Here is a 13,254-nt window from a genome sequence, read left to right on the forward strand (position 1 = left end):
GGTCAGTGCTGAGGGAGTGCCGCACTGTCGGAGGGTCAGTGCTGAGGGAGTGCCGCACTGTCGGAGGGTCAGTGCTGAGGGAGTGCTGCACTGTCGGAGGGTCAGTGCTAAGGGAGTGCCGCACTGTCGGAGGGTCAGTGCTGAGGGAGTGCTGCACTGTCGATGGGTCAGTGCTGAGGGAGTGCCACACTGTTGGAGGGTCAGTGCTGAGGGAGTGGGCACTGTCAGAGGGTCAGTACTGAGGGAGTGCCACACTGTTGGAGGGTCAGTGCTGAGGGAGTGGGCACTGTCGGAGGGTCAGTACTGAGGGAGTGGGCACTGTCGGAGGGTCAGTGCTGAGGGAGTGAGCACTGTCGGAGGGTCAGTGCTGAGGGAGCGCTGGACGTCATTCAGTGGGGCATGAACTGATAGCTCCCTCAAATACAATCAAATCCTGTGAAGGCTTCACAAAAGTTTGAAGTGTATTCCAAACAATGAGAGAAGACACATGTTCTATTAAATTGAGGTTATTCAGCCCTCAGAAGAGCGTCTTTCTTCAAGTTGCTCTCTGATGCCACACTCCGAGCTGATAATGAAAGCTGAAGCAGTACCCTGGGTATAAAAGAATAAATGGGATAGTCGATGAACTGGAAAGAATGTTGCTAATTAGAAATGTCACCCGTTGATTTAATACATATGCAGAGTACAGAAGGCTACTTAGATCTAGATGATGAGATACCAATGGCCTTGACAAAGAGCCTGAAAAATTGCAGTTATAGCTTTCTGCAGTTCCAGACAGCTCTGAACCATTCACATTAACCTCGTGATACCAAAGGGGATAAAATAAAAGCCTGTTTGGAGAGATTTTACAAGACTGCACTATCAAATTTGATTTGCTCTTTGGTTAATCAGGTTTAGTCAGGACCGTGCTTGTCTGTTTTGTTTATTTGAAGTGGTGTTTTAATTTTTGTCTTTCTCCAGGTGTCAGGGAGCTGCTGTTCCCCACCAGCCAAGTTCCACTGGATAATTCATCCTGGAACCCAGTGTTGCCAATTCCTGCAGACTCATGGCCGACTGCTCCGTGAGTACTGCTTATTCAAGCCATCACTTTCACCAACCCCCCCTCCCAGCTCCCCCATCTCTCTCTCCATCCCCTCATACCCCAGCTCAGCAGTCAGCTTCACTACAAGGCAAGAAACATTACATTTTGAGGGACCACCTTTTTTTTGAATGTTTTCATCTTCCACTCATCAGGACAATTTGCAAGAATACTGTGATGGGGAGAAACCTCTTCACCCAGAGAGTTGGGAACCCGTGCAATTCACTGCCACGGAACATGATTGGAACCAAAACATTGTGTGTTTTTAAGAAGGACGCAGATACAGCTCCTGTAGCTAAGGGGATCAAGGGATCCCCTCAGGCGACTGACTGTGTGGAGTTTGCACGTTCTCCCTGTGTCTGTGTGGGTTTCCTCCGGGTGCTCCGGTTTCCTCCCACAGTCCAAAGATGTGCAGGTCAGGTGAATTGGCCATGCTAAATTGCCCGTAGTGTTAGGTAAAGGGTAAATGTAGGGGTATGGGTGCGTTACGCTTCGGCGGGTCGGTGTGGACTTTTTGGCCGAAGGGCCTGTTTCCACACTGTAATGTAATCTGTAATCTGTAATCAGATTCTAATCTGTAAAGGGATGTGGGGGGAGGGTGGGATTAGGGTATTGAGCTCAATGATCAGATTGAAAGGAGGACAGGATCGAGGGGCTGAATGGCCTGCTCCTCTCTTCAATGTTTCTGTGTAATTCATGTGAAAAGCCGACATTTATACTAATAGCTGCCACCTCCATACATTAAGTTGCCAGTAACGTTCAAATTGATTCTAGTTGTCAGGGTATCACTGCATTAGGAGTGCGTTTTCACCCTCTGTCTATCTCATCCCAGACTCGATAGGTAGCTGAAAAAAAAATGGCTGAATTGAATTTATTGTCACCTGTACCGAGGCACAGTGAAAAGCTTTGTTTTATGAGCACTACAGCTTATATATTGTCAGATGTTTTGAGTCTATTGTTGCCATCAAAACAATGAGGTTTAATGAGAACGAACAGAGTGTATCCTGTTCAGGAACTTTCTGTCCTTTGACAATATTAATCCCAAGGTGCTGATTTCAAATGGCCCCGCTCCATCAATGCTTTCTAATTGCACGGCCTGCAAACTGATGTCAATAATATCTGCCAAAAATGGCTGTACGTTTCCTCAATGGATTGGAAAGAATGTAGGCAATGCTGGCTAGGCCTACATTTATTGCCTTTCCCCAGTTCCCTTGAGAAGGTGATGGTTGAAATAACTCCACAGGAACCTGTATCCAGTCACCAAGTCCCCCTTTATTAACATGTGGAGAGTCCTGATCCAGCTCCCTCGGTGCCAGTTCTCACAGTGAACAGAACCCCAACACTATTGTTTATATCTGTCAGCCAGGGCTCCTGATTGGACCATGTTAACAGCCCCAATCAGGGAACTCCTACTCTATGAGGTCCACCTGGCTGACCCCATTACAAACACTACTTCCCTCCCCCTCTGAGACCGAGGATGTGGGCTGCTCTTTCTCTTGTAACTCCTCCCAGGGTGTGTCAGCACTGGGTCAGGCTCCCCTTTCACCCAGAGCATCTCGGAAAATATTCATCCTCTTCTTCAGCTGACAAATGCGTCAAGGCAGTGACATCCCCCGTGTCCATCTCAGATTCCGAGGTATCTACCGTGCTCGATGGAGAGGGAAAACACACGGGTTCAGGAACAGTCGGAAAGGCTGTCAAGGGGCCGGGCACGTTCTGCTCCTGCACCATTTGTGAGTTTGCAGCTTTCGTGTGGTCCCCGTGTTCGTTCAGGACTATCACACCAACCCGAACTTTCTACATCACTGGCCCTGACCTTCCGTTGACCATGCCTCTTACCCATACAGGGCCATTCCTGTAGCACCCTAATCATCATCTCCTAAAGTTAACTGTCTCTCTCTCTGTCAGCGGAGTCTTGTGTCTGACATTCGTGTTCCTGATGCTGTTTCACCCTCCCCTGCCCCAGCGGCACGGTGGCACAGTGGTTAGCACTGCTGCCTCACAGCGCCAGAGACCCGGGTTCAATTCCCGCCTCAGGCGACTGACTGTGTGGAGTTTGCACGTTCTCCCCGTGTCTGCGTGGGTTTCCTCCCACAGTCCAAAGATGTGCAGGTCAGTGAATTGGCCATGCTAAATTGCCCGTAGTGTTAGGTAAGGGGTAAATGTAGGGGTATGGGTGGGTTTCGCTTCGGCGAGTCGGTGTGGACTTGTTGGGCCGAAGGGCCTGTTTCCACACTGTAATCTAATCTAATCTAATCTAAAAAAGCTCTGCGAAGATCAGGTTTAACCTGATTCTCCCAGTTAGTAACTCTGCTGGAGCTCTCCCTGTAGTTACATGAGTGTGGTCTGATAATCAAATAGTGACCAGGATGGCTTGGTATCTGGTGGAGTTTTCAGCTGTTTCTTTAATGAAAACAACAAATGTTGGATAAACCAGCAGGTCAGACAGCATCCATTCTTCTTCATCCGAGTCATCTAGACTTGAAACATTAGCTTCCTCTCTCTCTATGGATGTTGTCTGACTCACTGTAATCTCCAGAATCTGCAGTAACTTGCTGCTAGGCTGTTTCTTTAAGCCTGCCTTCAAAGTTTGGACTGCTCTTCCAGCAGTTCTGGGAGTCCATTTATTGCAAAAGATGCACACAGTTTTTTCTGTTGTAATTCCCATGTTTGACGAATGGACTCTGTGCACCTCCAGCCACTTTGAGTGGGGGTCCACAGTGACGAAGAACATCAAGCCCATGAAAGGACCAGCATGATTATGTGTAACTGCGTCCAGCGTTTACTTGGCCATTCCCACAAATGTGGGGAAGTTGCTGGTGGTACCTTTTGTCCTTGTTGGCACCCTGGGCACTGTCCTACCAATGCAGCTATGTCTGTATCCAATTCTGGCCACCAGACATAACATCTCACCCACATTTTCATTTTGGAAACCCCTGGATAACCCTGGTTGAGTTCAGCCAATATCTGGTAGTGACCCATGCTCAGGGCAATCACTCTTACTCCCCATAATAATATGCCATCCTCTACTGCAATCTGGTCTCTCCAGGTCCAGAACAGGTCTCAGTTGCCTCCTGGTCAATATGCAAGGTTGCCTTGGATCATTTGATATCCTAAGCCTTTCCTGAAAAACGTAAGTGTATTTAGTTAGGACTTCACTCAGGCAGCCATTTTCTAATCAGAAAATGTTAAGCCACTGTAGATGAATCTTTCTGAAGCGATTTCATCCAATCAAGCTCAGGCCTGAGTCTTTTACTATCGTCAGTGGGAACTGAGCCAGCTGCTTCTCATTAGAGACCAGAACCACAGTTGTACCCCTAATCTGTAAAGGTTCCCTGGTATGGGTTCTCAGTCTAGCTGAGGTCTTGCACAAATTTAAGGATTGGAGTCCAGAGCGAATTTTGTTACAGACTGGTTCTGTGATCACTGAAACAGCTGCACCGGGATCAACCTCCAATAGAGCTGGGTGACAATTTAACCAGGATATTGTAAGCAATTTAACTTCTAAACCAAATGTAGGTTGACTTCCCAGGGTGTGCTCTCTCACGGATACTGGTCTATGAGTCCTCTTTCCCCATTTAGGTCCAGTGAGACTGCCTTGCTGTTTTGATTCCATAAACCGGCAGCAACTACACTGGTTTGTTGGCCCAGATCCTGAAGAAACGAGTTAACCGTTTGACCGAGGCTTGGTTTTGTTTTGGGGTTTTGCTGTGGGCTGATCTAGAGTCCCTCTGTCCAGGATATACCCGAGTGAGGCGACGCAATTGCCTTCACTCAAGCGGTGTTCCCTAAGCTCGGTCGGACTGGTGAGGGTGTCGACTTCCATCAGCGTAGCCTGAAACTCATATGCTCCACTTGCTGCATTTTCCAAAGATGAAGCCAGTTGTAGTGCCTGTTTTGACATCCAGTTAGGCCTCAGTTGGTAGGTGCTTTTACATGGTTACATCATTAATCTCACATACCAATCAGTCTCCCAGCACCTCATGAAGAGTTAAACCAAAGTCACATGCCTCTGTCAGTCATTCTTAACCTCATAAAAATCCTGACATGGATTCCCCTGGTTCTCAAACTGCTGAGTAAAACAGATAATGTCTCCGAATTAGAGGAGGCTTGGGGTCATAATATTCCTTAAATAAATATGTCAACTTTTGAAAGGTGTTAGTATCTGGTGCCTTAGGGAACAATAGGCTCCTAATAACTGAAAAAGCTGTGGGTCCACATGCAGTCACAAGAATTACTCATTGCTTTTCATCTGCCCCAATGTCATTTGCCTGGAAACAAATAAGGCATTCTTTCCATACACTGGGCCCAGTCTTCGATGGCAGGTTTGAATGAGTCAAGCTTCCCAAATAACGGCATGATGCCAGAAATGCTTATCCCAACTCAAAGACAACTGTTGTGAGTGAATTTTTTTCAGGTACATGCTTTTCTCTCTTTGCCACCAAGGTCCACACAGGTCAGATTCTCATCATTGAGTCCCCCTTTATTTACATATGGAGAGCCCTTGACACTGATCCAGCTCCCGGGGTCAAGGTTAGAGTGGTGCTGGAAAAGCACAATAAGTGCTGTGAAATAGCTATTTATATAACAACCTTCGTTTATTTTGTGTTAATTAAGTAAATCTTAGTTACTTTTCACCTGGTGAAAACCATGAAGGCACATGGTTTAGCAGCCAGGGTGAATGCGATCAGGGTCATGTTTCAGAATCAACACGTGACCCTGTTGGGTCATTCTAAAGTACGAAGGGGGCAGGGGTGTGATCAGAAATACCACTGCCTCTCAATTTCTGCCCAATTTGGTCATGGGTGAGAAAGCTTGTTGGTTACCTTCCTGCCCCACAGTCAACTCGAGCCTCTAGGTGGGAAATCAACATCCAATGAAGGGCCTCATTCTGCTGCTGCTAGTTTTCACTCACTGGCTAGTGAATCGGGAACTTGTAAAGCAAATACATACAGGGCACCACCCCTCACCCATTCAAACTCCTCGGATACCCCACTGTCTCACACACAATAGGAAATGGAAAGGAATCTTCATTCAGTTGAGTGAATGAGCCCCAGCTTTCAGTCAGCCATCTCTCCACCAGAAATCCTCAATCTCTATTTTATTAATGCCTCCAAATTTCCTTCCTGGGGCTTTTGTGCCAACCAACATCCTAGAGATTATTCTTCAATTCTTGGAGACTACAGAGCAATCTGCAGGATTCGCAATCCCCTAGCCCCCAAAGCCTGCCCACCTACACTGGTGAGTGTTTCCCCACATTTGCCATTGGAATGAAAAGTGGATGGATTGAGGAGTTCTTGAGTATGAAGAAAGCTGTGTCGCTGACCTTGCTGCCTTTCCTTTGAAGGTCTCGACCGGATGTTCCTGACAGATGTAACACTAACTTTGATGCTGTGGCTCAGATCAGGGGAGAAGCTTTCTTCTTTAAAGGTAAAGACTGGAATTCTGCTTTTATTTCATTTTGCTGCAAGATTGTATGAGCTATTTTGACACATAAATTCTAACCTACACCGTACCAACAAGTTCTGAGAACTGAACTCATCACCTCTTTCTGTGGTGGTGGTTAATATTCCCCTCTCCTTCCCCTGCTACCTGCGTTAAATCTACTGTGTACAGCTTGACTCAGAACCCGCATCAAGCACTGTGTCTACTTCTGGTCAATCCCCACATTGAGCACTGTGTCTATTTCCACTGACTGAAACAGGAGGGTGATGTTGAAATTGCAGAATGTGCCACAGTGAGAGGAACGAACTGTCACAAGACGTGTAAATAATGAGAACTGGAGAAAACTGGGCTCGTCAGAAGGGACTTTGTGGAGTTTGAGCCAATATTCAACAGGCAGAAAAATGTAACTTTATTCTCATCTCCAAATACACTCATGGCAAGGGATTCAGAGGAAATGAGTTAGAACTGGCAAAAATAAAGTATAAACACTTAAGTTACACAAAGAATGAATCAGCACGTAGCAGCAAAAATGTTGAAACAATTACTGGAACAGTCAGTGGCAATGGTGGAGAGGGAGACACTTATTTTTGCCTGAACTTAGCATTGCTGTCTCACAGTGTGATATCTCATTGTGTCTGAGCTCGTTACCAACCCATTGAATCACGTCATTTGCAGTTGGAACATAGTGATGCCTTATTCACAAATGTCCAGGGCAAGACCTGCATCCAACACTGCATTCTGTTAGTTCTCAGGTATAATTTACTCTTTACAAACCTGTGAGCGCAGGCAGCTGCCTCCAATGTCCTTGTCTATTTATGTGAATGTTTACAGTGGTGGAGTGGACTGTGTGACAATGAGGTATTCAAATCGCAATGCTATACAATTACCAGCACAGGCTGGAAATGCAGATTGACCTGAAGGATACACTAGAACTGGGCAGTCAGTCAGTCTGTTTCCTGCTAAGACAGCTGAAGGATTATTTGTGCGTAAGACTGAAATAAAATGAATCTTGGCTCCATTCAACCATGCAGCCTCCAGAAAGAAATTATAAATGTGATGCATGTCTCGCTCATTTAATTTTTTAATTTTCCACCTTCGTCAATTCACAGCATCCAAGAAGAAAGACCAGTCAGTCCATTGTGCTGGTATTGGCTCTCTATAACAACCGTCCAATTCCTCATACACCAGGATTGTTTTTCTCTTCAAATTATTATAAAATTCCTTTCTGAACGCTCCTGTTTATGTCACCCTGAGTAGCAGAATGTTCCAGATCACAACAATTCGTTGCAAGCGAAACCTGTTTCCTCTTTTATCTAACTTTTCCCAGGTTACTGAGGGAAGCGAGAGAGGAAATAGCTGGGGCCTTAATAGATATCTTTGCAGCATCCTTGAAAATGGGAGAGGTCCCAGAGGACTGGAGAATTGATAATGTCCCCTTGTTTAAGAAGGATAGCAGGGATAATCCAGGTAATTACAGACTTGTGAGCCTGACATCAGTGGTAGGGAAGCTAGTAGAGAAGATACTGAGGGACAGGATCTATTCCATTTGGAAGAAAATGGGCTTATCAGTGAAAGGTAGCATGGTTTTGTGGAGGGAAGGTCATGTCTTAGAAATCTAATAGAATTCTTTGAAGAGGTGACAAAGTTATTGATGAGGGAAGGGATGTAGTTGTCATATACATGGACTTCAGTAAGGCGTTTGATAAAGTTCCCCATGGTAGGCTGTTGAAGAAGATGAAGTTGCATGGGGTCCAGGGTGTTCTAACTAGATGGATAGAGAACTGACTGGGCAGCAGGAGACAGAGAGTAGTAGTGGAAGGGAGCTTCTCAAAATGGAGACCTGTGACCAGTGGTGTCCCACAGGGATCTGTGCTGGGACCGCTGTTGGTTGTAATATACGTAACTGATCTGGAGGAAGATAGAGGTGGTCTGATTAGCAAGTTTGCAGATGACACTAAGATTGATGGAGTAGCAGATAGTGAAGGGGACTGTCAGAGAATACAGCAGAATATCGATAGATTGGAGAGTTGGGTAGAGAAATGGCAGATGGAGTTCAATCTGGACAAATGCGAGGTGATGCATTTTTCAAGAGTGAACTATACAGTAAATGGAAAGGTCCTGTGGAAAATTGATGTACAGAGAGATCTGGGTGTTCAGGTCCATTGTTCCCTGAAAGTGGCAACGCCGGTCGATAGAGTGGTCAAGAAGGCATACAGCTTGCCTTCCTTCATCGGATGGGGTATTGAGTACAAGAGTTGGCAAGCCATGTTACAGTTGTATAGGACCTTGGTGCGGCCACATTTGGAATACTGCGTACTGTTCTGGTCCCCACATTACCAAAAGCATGTGGATGCTTTGGAGAGGGTGCAGAGGAGGTTCACCAGGATGTTGCCTGGTATGGAGGGCACTAGCTATGAAGAGAGGTTGTGTAAATTAGGATTATATTCATTAGAAAGAAGGAGGTTGAAGGGGGGACCTAGTTGAGGCCTACAAAATCATGAGCGGTATAGACAGGGTGGATAGCAAGAAACTGTATCTCGGAGTGGAGGACTCAATTACTAGGGGTCATGAGATCAAGGTAATGGGGGAAAAGTTTAGGGGAGATATATGGAGAAGGTTCTTTATGGAGAGGGTGGTGGGTGCCTGGAGCGCATTGCCAGTGGAGATGGTAGAGGTGGGTACGATAGCATCATTTAAGATGTATCGAGACAGATAGATGAATGGGCAGGGAGCAGAGGGATACAGACCTTTAGAAAATAGGTGACAGGTTTAGATAGAGGATCTGGATCAGCACAGGCTTGGAGGGCTGAAGGGCCTGTTCCTGTACTGTAATTTTCTTTGTTCTTCTCATTGGCCCTTTCACTAATTGGATTCAATCTGCATCTTCCATTTGAGTTAACATTTCGGATCCAGTGACCCATACATCCAGGCCTCTCTACATTGGGGAGACAAAGTGTAGACTGGGTGATGAAATAATTCCACAGAGACTGGAATATCCCTTCACCCAGTCACCCTTTATTTATACATTAACAGTTCTTTACTTTAATACTGCCTCATTCAGAGTCAGCTATCAGAGAGGCAGCATCTCTGACCCTCCTGTTTATATCTGTCAGCCAGGGCTCCCTGTTTGGACCAGGTGAACAGCCCAAATCAGGGAACTCATAGTCTAGGAGGTCCTACTGGCTGGCCTTGTTACAGTCACTACAGGTGGCCACTGTGCAGAACATCTACATTTCATCCACAAAAATGACCCTGAGCTTCCAGTCGCCTGCCACTTTAACAGCCCACCCTGTTCCCTGGCCAACATCTCTGTCTCAGGCTTGCTGCAATGTTCCAATGAAACTCAGCACAAGCTGGAAGAACAACAACTCATTTTCCACTTGGGGACCCTGCAGCCCATTGGACTCAATACTGAGTTCAATAATCTTTGGGCCTGAGCACCTTCTCCCATGCCGTTACCCCAACCCCCACACACCAGGCCCTGTTATCACGTGAGCTTCTACAACACACAGCCCATTGTCAGTCAGTAATCGTCCTGACAGACAGCTATTTGTCCTCACAGACTGACCTTTACTCTTCCCTTTGTCTGTACAGCTGTTGTTCTCTCTCTCTGGGCTCCATGGCCACCTCCCCCTGTCCCCACCCCATCCTCAGCATATACACCAACCTTTTCTGAGCTATAATCAGTTCTGAAGAAGGGTCGCTGGACCCAAAATGTTAACTTCAATTTCTCTCCCCAGATGCTCCCAGACCTGCTGAGTTTGTCCAGTAATTTGTGTTTTTGTGACGAATTTCCAATACCATCAGTTCTTTGTTTTCTTTTCCTTCATTTGTTGACCCTCCTGCCTCTGAGCAGTGTATCTCGTTGTTTGCCCCATTAAAATTCTTTGAGAGCGTGAACACCCATAAACAACCTGAGCCCACTGCCCAGAACCAGGCCATGGAACCCAATTGCTCTAAGCTGGTGTTTCTGTTACATCTCATCTTCTCACTCCCTCTCCATCTCACTCCAATGCCATCGCTTTCTGTCTCTTTCTCCCTTCGAGTGTTAATCTAACTTTCTCTAAAATACATTTGTATCATTCATCTTAACCACTGCCTGTGGCAGTGAGTTCCCCATTCTCTTCATGTCGGTAGTTAAGCACTTCCCCTGGCTTCACCTTTACTACTCTAAGGAGAATAATCGCAGTTTTCTATATGTATGATGGATGTCTTGACCTGGTACGGCTGAAATTCTGTGAATGGTTTTCATCCCCTTATCCAAGGAAAGATCGTAGTATCCCTCCAGTGTGGAGCCAGGCCATGTAGCCCATTGGGTCCAACCTGGCCCTCCTAAGAGCATCCCGCCCACCTCTGTAACCCTGCATTTCCCATGACTAATCCACATCCCTGGACACTATGTGTAATTTAGCTTGGCCAATCACCCTAACCTGCACATCTTTGCATTGTGGTAGGAAACCGGAGCACCTGGAGGAAACCCATGCAGAGACAGGGACAATGTGCAAACTCCACATAGACAGTCGCCTGAGGGTGGAATCGAGCCAGGTCCCTGGCGCTGTGAGGCAGCAGTGCTGACCACTGAGTCAGCGTGCCACCCTATCCCAGGCTTAATTACACACAAGGATACAAAGTGTAACTACTGATCATGAGATTCCTTAAGTCGTCCTGACAATATGATAATATGATGTATAAGCATGAGCTGTTTCACTTCAAAATATCCTCCCAGACCATCCTTTGCACTTGGAAGCATTGAAGATATTCCAATCTGCAGATCAGAAAGGTGCTTATCATTCCCCTGTGCACTTTCCATTCTGTAAGTCTCTCATGATTTATTACTGTGCAGCATTGACACCAAACTCAGCAAACTTTCCCAGTTTGGAATTTCAGCCCATGTACTTGCATTGGAGGCAGTCCAGAGAAGGTTCATTAGCTTGTTCCTGAGGATGCAGGGACTGCCTCATGAGGAGAGGTTGAGTAGGTTGGGCCTGTACTCATTGGAGTTTAGAAGAATGAGAGGTGACCTTATTGAAGCATATAGATTCTTCGAGGAGTCGACAGAGGGAGATGTGGAGACATTGTTTCCCCATTGTGGGAGGGTCTAGGATCAGAGGGCATCAACTCAGAGTAAGGGATCACCCCATTGAAGACAGAGATGAGGAGGAATTTCCTCTCTCAGAGGGGAGAGAATCTGTGGAATTCTTTACGGCAGAGGACTGTTAAGGCTGGGTCATTAAAATTATTCAAGGCAGAGATAGACAGATTTTTAATCAGGAAGGGAAATCAAGGGTTATGGGGAAAAGGCAGGAAAGTGAAGTTGTAGATGATTAAATCAGCCATTGTCTGATTGGATGATGGAGCAGACTTGATGGGCCGAATGGCCTGTTTAGTTCTCACATCCAATAGTATTATCCTGCTTGCTATTTCACTTGGCTCTCATTTGCTCTTGGTCTTACCACTGACAATATATCCACATCAGTGCCCTTCACACCTGTACATGCTTCCTATTTCCCTTCTTCATAACAACAACTCACATTTGAATGGCATCCTTTAACGTTGATTATCGAACAGAATTTAACACTGAGATTGGTCAATGAACTAGGTTTTAGGGAGCATTCTAAAGGAGATGAGAGAGGTGGAGAACTGAAGAGGTTTTGGAGGAGATTCCAGACCTTAGAACCAGGCAGCTGGAGTCACGGCTGCCATTAAAATGTGGGAATCACAAAAGGCCAGAAATCTTGGAACACCCAAAGCTATCGCAATTTATTTTGGTCTTCATTTATGTTTTACACACATGGGATTATTTGTGTTAATTTTGCACGTAGCTTGCTCTCTTCCTCACTGTTTTCTCTGACTTTATACAAAATGCCCAGCATTGAAACAGGCCATTTGGCCCATTGGGTCTATGCAACATTTTTTGTTTTCCAAAGTTTGTAGCTCGGGTGCTCGTTGCTGTGGTTCTGTTCGCCGAGCTGGAAGTTTTTGTTGCAAACGTTTCGTCCCCTGTCTAGGTGACATCCTCAGTGCTTGGGAGCCTCCTGTGAAGCACTTCTGTGATGTTTCCTCCGGTGTTTATAGTGGCCTGTCCCTGCCGCTTCTGGTTGTCAGTTTCAGCTGTCCGCTGTAGTGGCCGGTATATTGGGTCCAGGTCGATGTGTTTGTTGATGGAGTTTGTGGATGAGTGCCAAGCTTCTAGGAATTCCCTGGCTGTTCTTTGTTTCGCTTGCCCTATAATGGTAGTGTTGTCCCACTCAAATTCATGTTGCTTGTCGTGACAGGGGACGAAACGTTTGCAACAAAAACTTCCAGCTCGGCGAACAAAACCACAGCAGAAGATGAGTAAATGTTTGGAGATGCAGGAGGAGCTTACATTGACAGGGTGGGTGATAGTGACGGGAGGATGTTACATTGTTAATGAGTCTTGTAGGAACAGGATCGGGAGAGGCACAGGCATTGGAGAGGGATCTACAGATCGGGAGTGTTGCAGGGACCTGAGAGGATAACACAGATAGGGCTGGTGGTACGGTCTCTAGAGAATGATGGCGTTTTAGGGACTGGAAGAGGTTTGGTAGATAGGGAGGGCTGTAGGAGCTGCAGGAGCTTATGGAGAGTTGAAGAGTTGGAGCAATTTACAGAGGGAGGGTTCTCCGACAGGAGTAGGTCACAGATAGTGAGAGATGTGTGGCCGGAGAAAGTTAAAGAGAGGGGAGTTTTCGGGTCTGGAAGAGGTTACA

General features: G+C 46.2%; 1 protein-coding gene across 1 annotated transcript in view; it reads left to right on the plus strand.

Moving 5' to 3' along the window:
• mmp17a (matrix metallopeptidase 17a) overlaps window positions 1-13,254 on the plus strand; it is a 94,666-nt gene that overhangs the window by 70,089 nt on the left and 11,323 nt on the right. The window contains exons 6-7 of the mRNA XM_043715248.1: window positions 961-1,060; window positions 6,426-6,508. Of these exons, the coding sequence (XP_043571183.1) occupies window positions 961-1,060; window positions 6,426-6,508 (183 nt within the window). The remainder of the gene's footprint in view (window positions 1-960; window positions 1,061-6,425; window positions 6,509-13,254) is intronic.

Source organism: Chiloscyllium plagiosum, chromosome 25 (assembly GCF_004010195.1).
Source record: "Chiloscyllium plagiosum isolate BGI_BamShark_2017 chromosome 25, ASM401019v2, whole genome shotgun sequence".
Lineage (NCBI taxonomy): Eukaryota > Metazoa > Chordata > Chondrichthyes > Orectolobiformes > Hemiscylliidae > Chiloscyllium > Chiloscyllium plagiosum.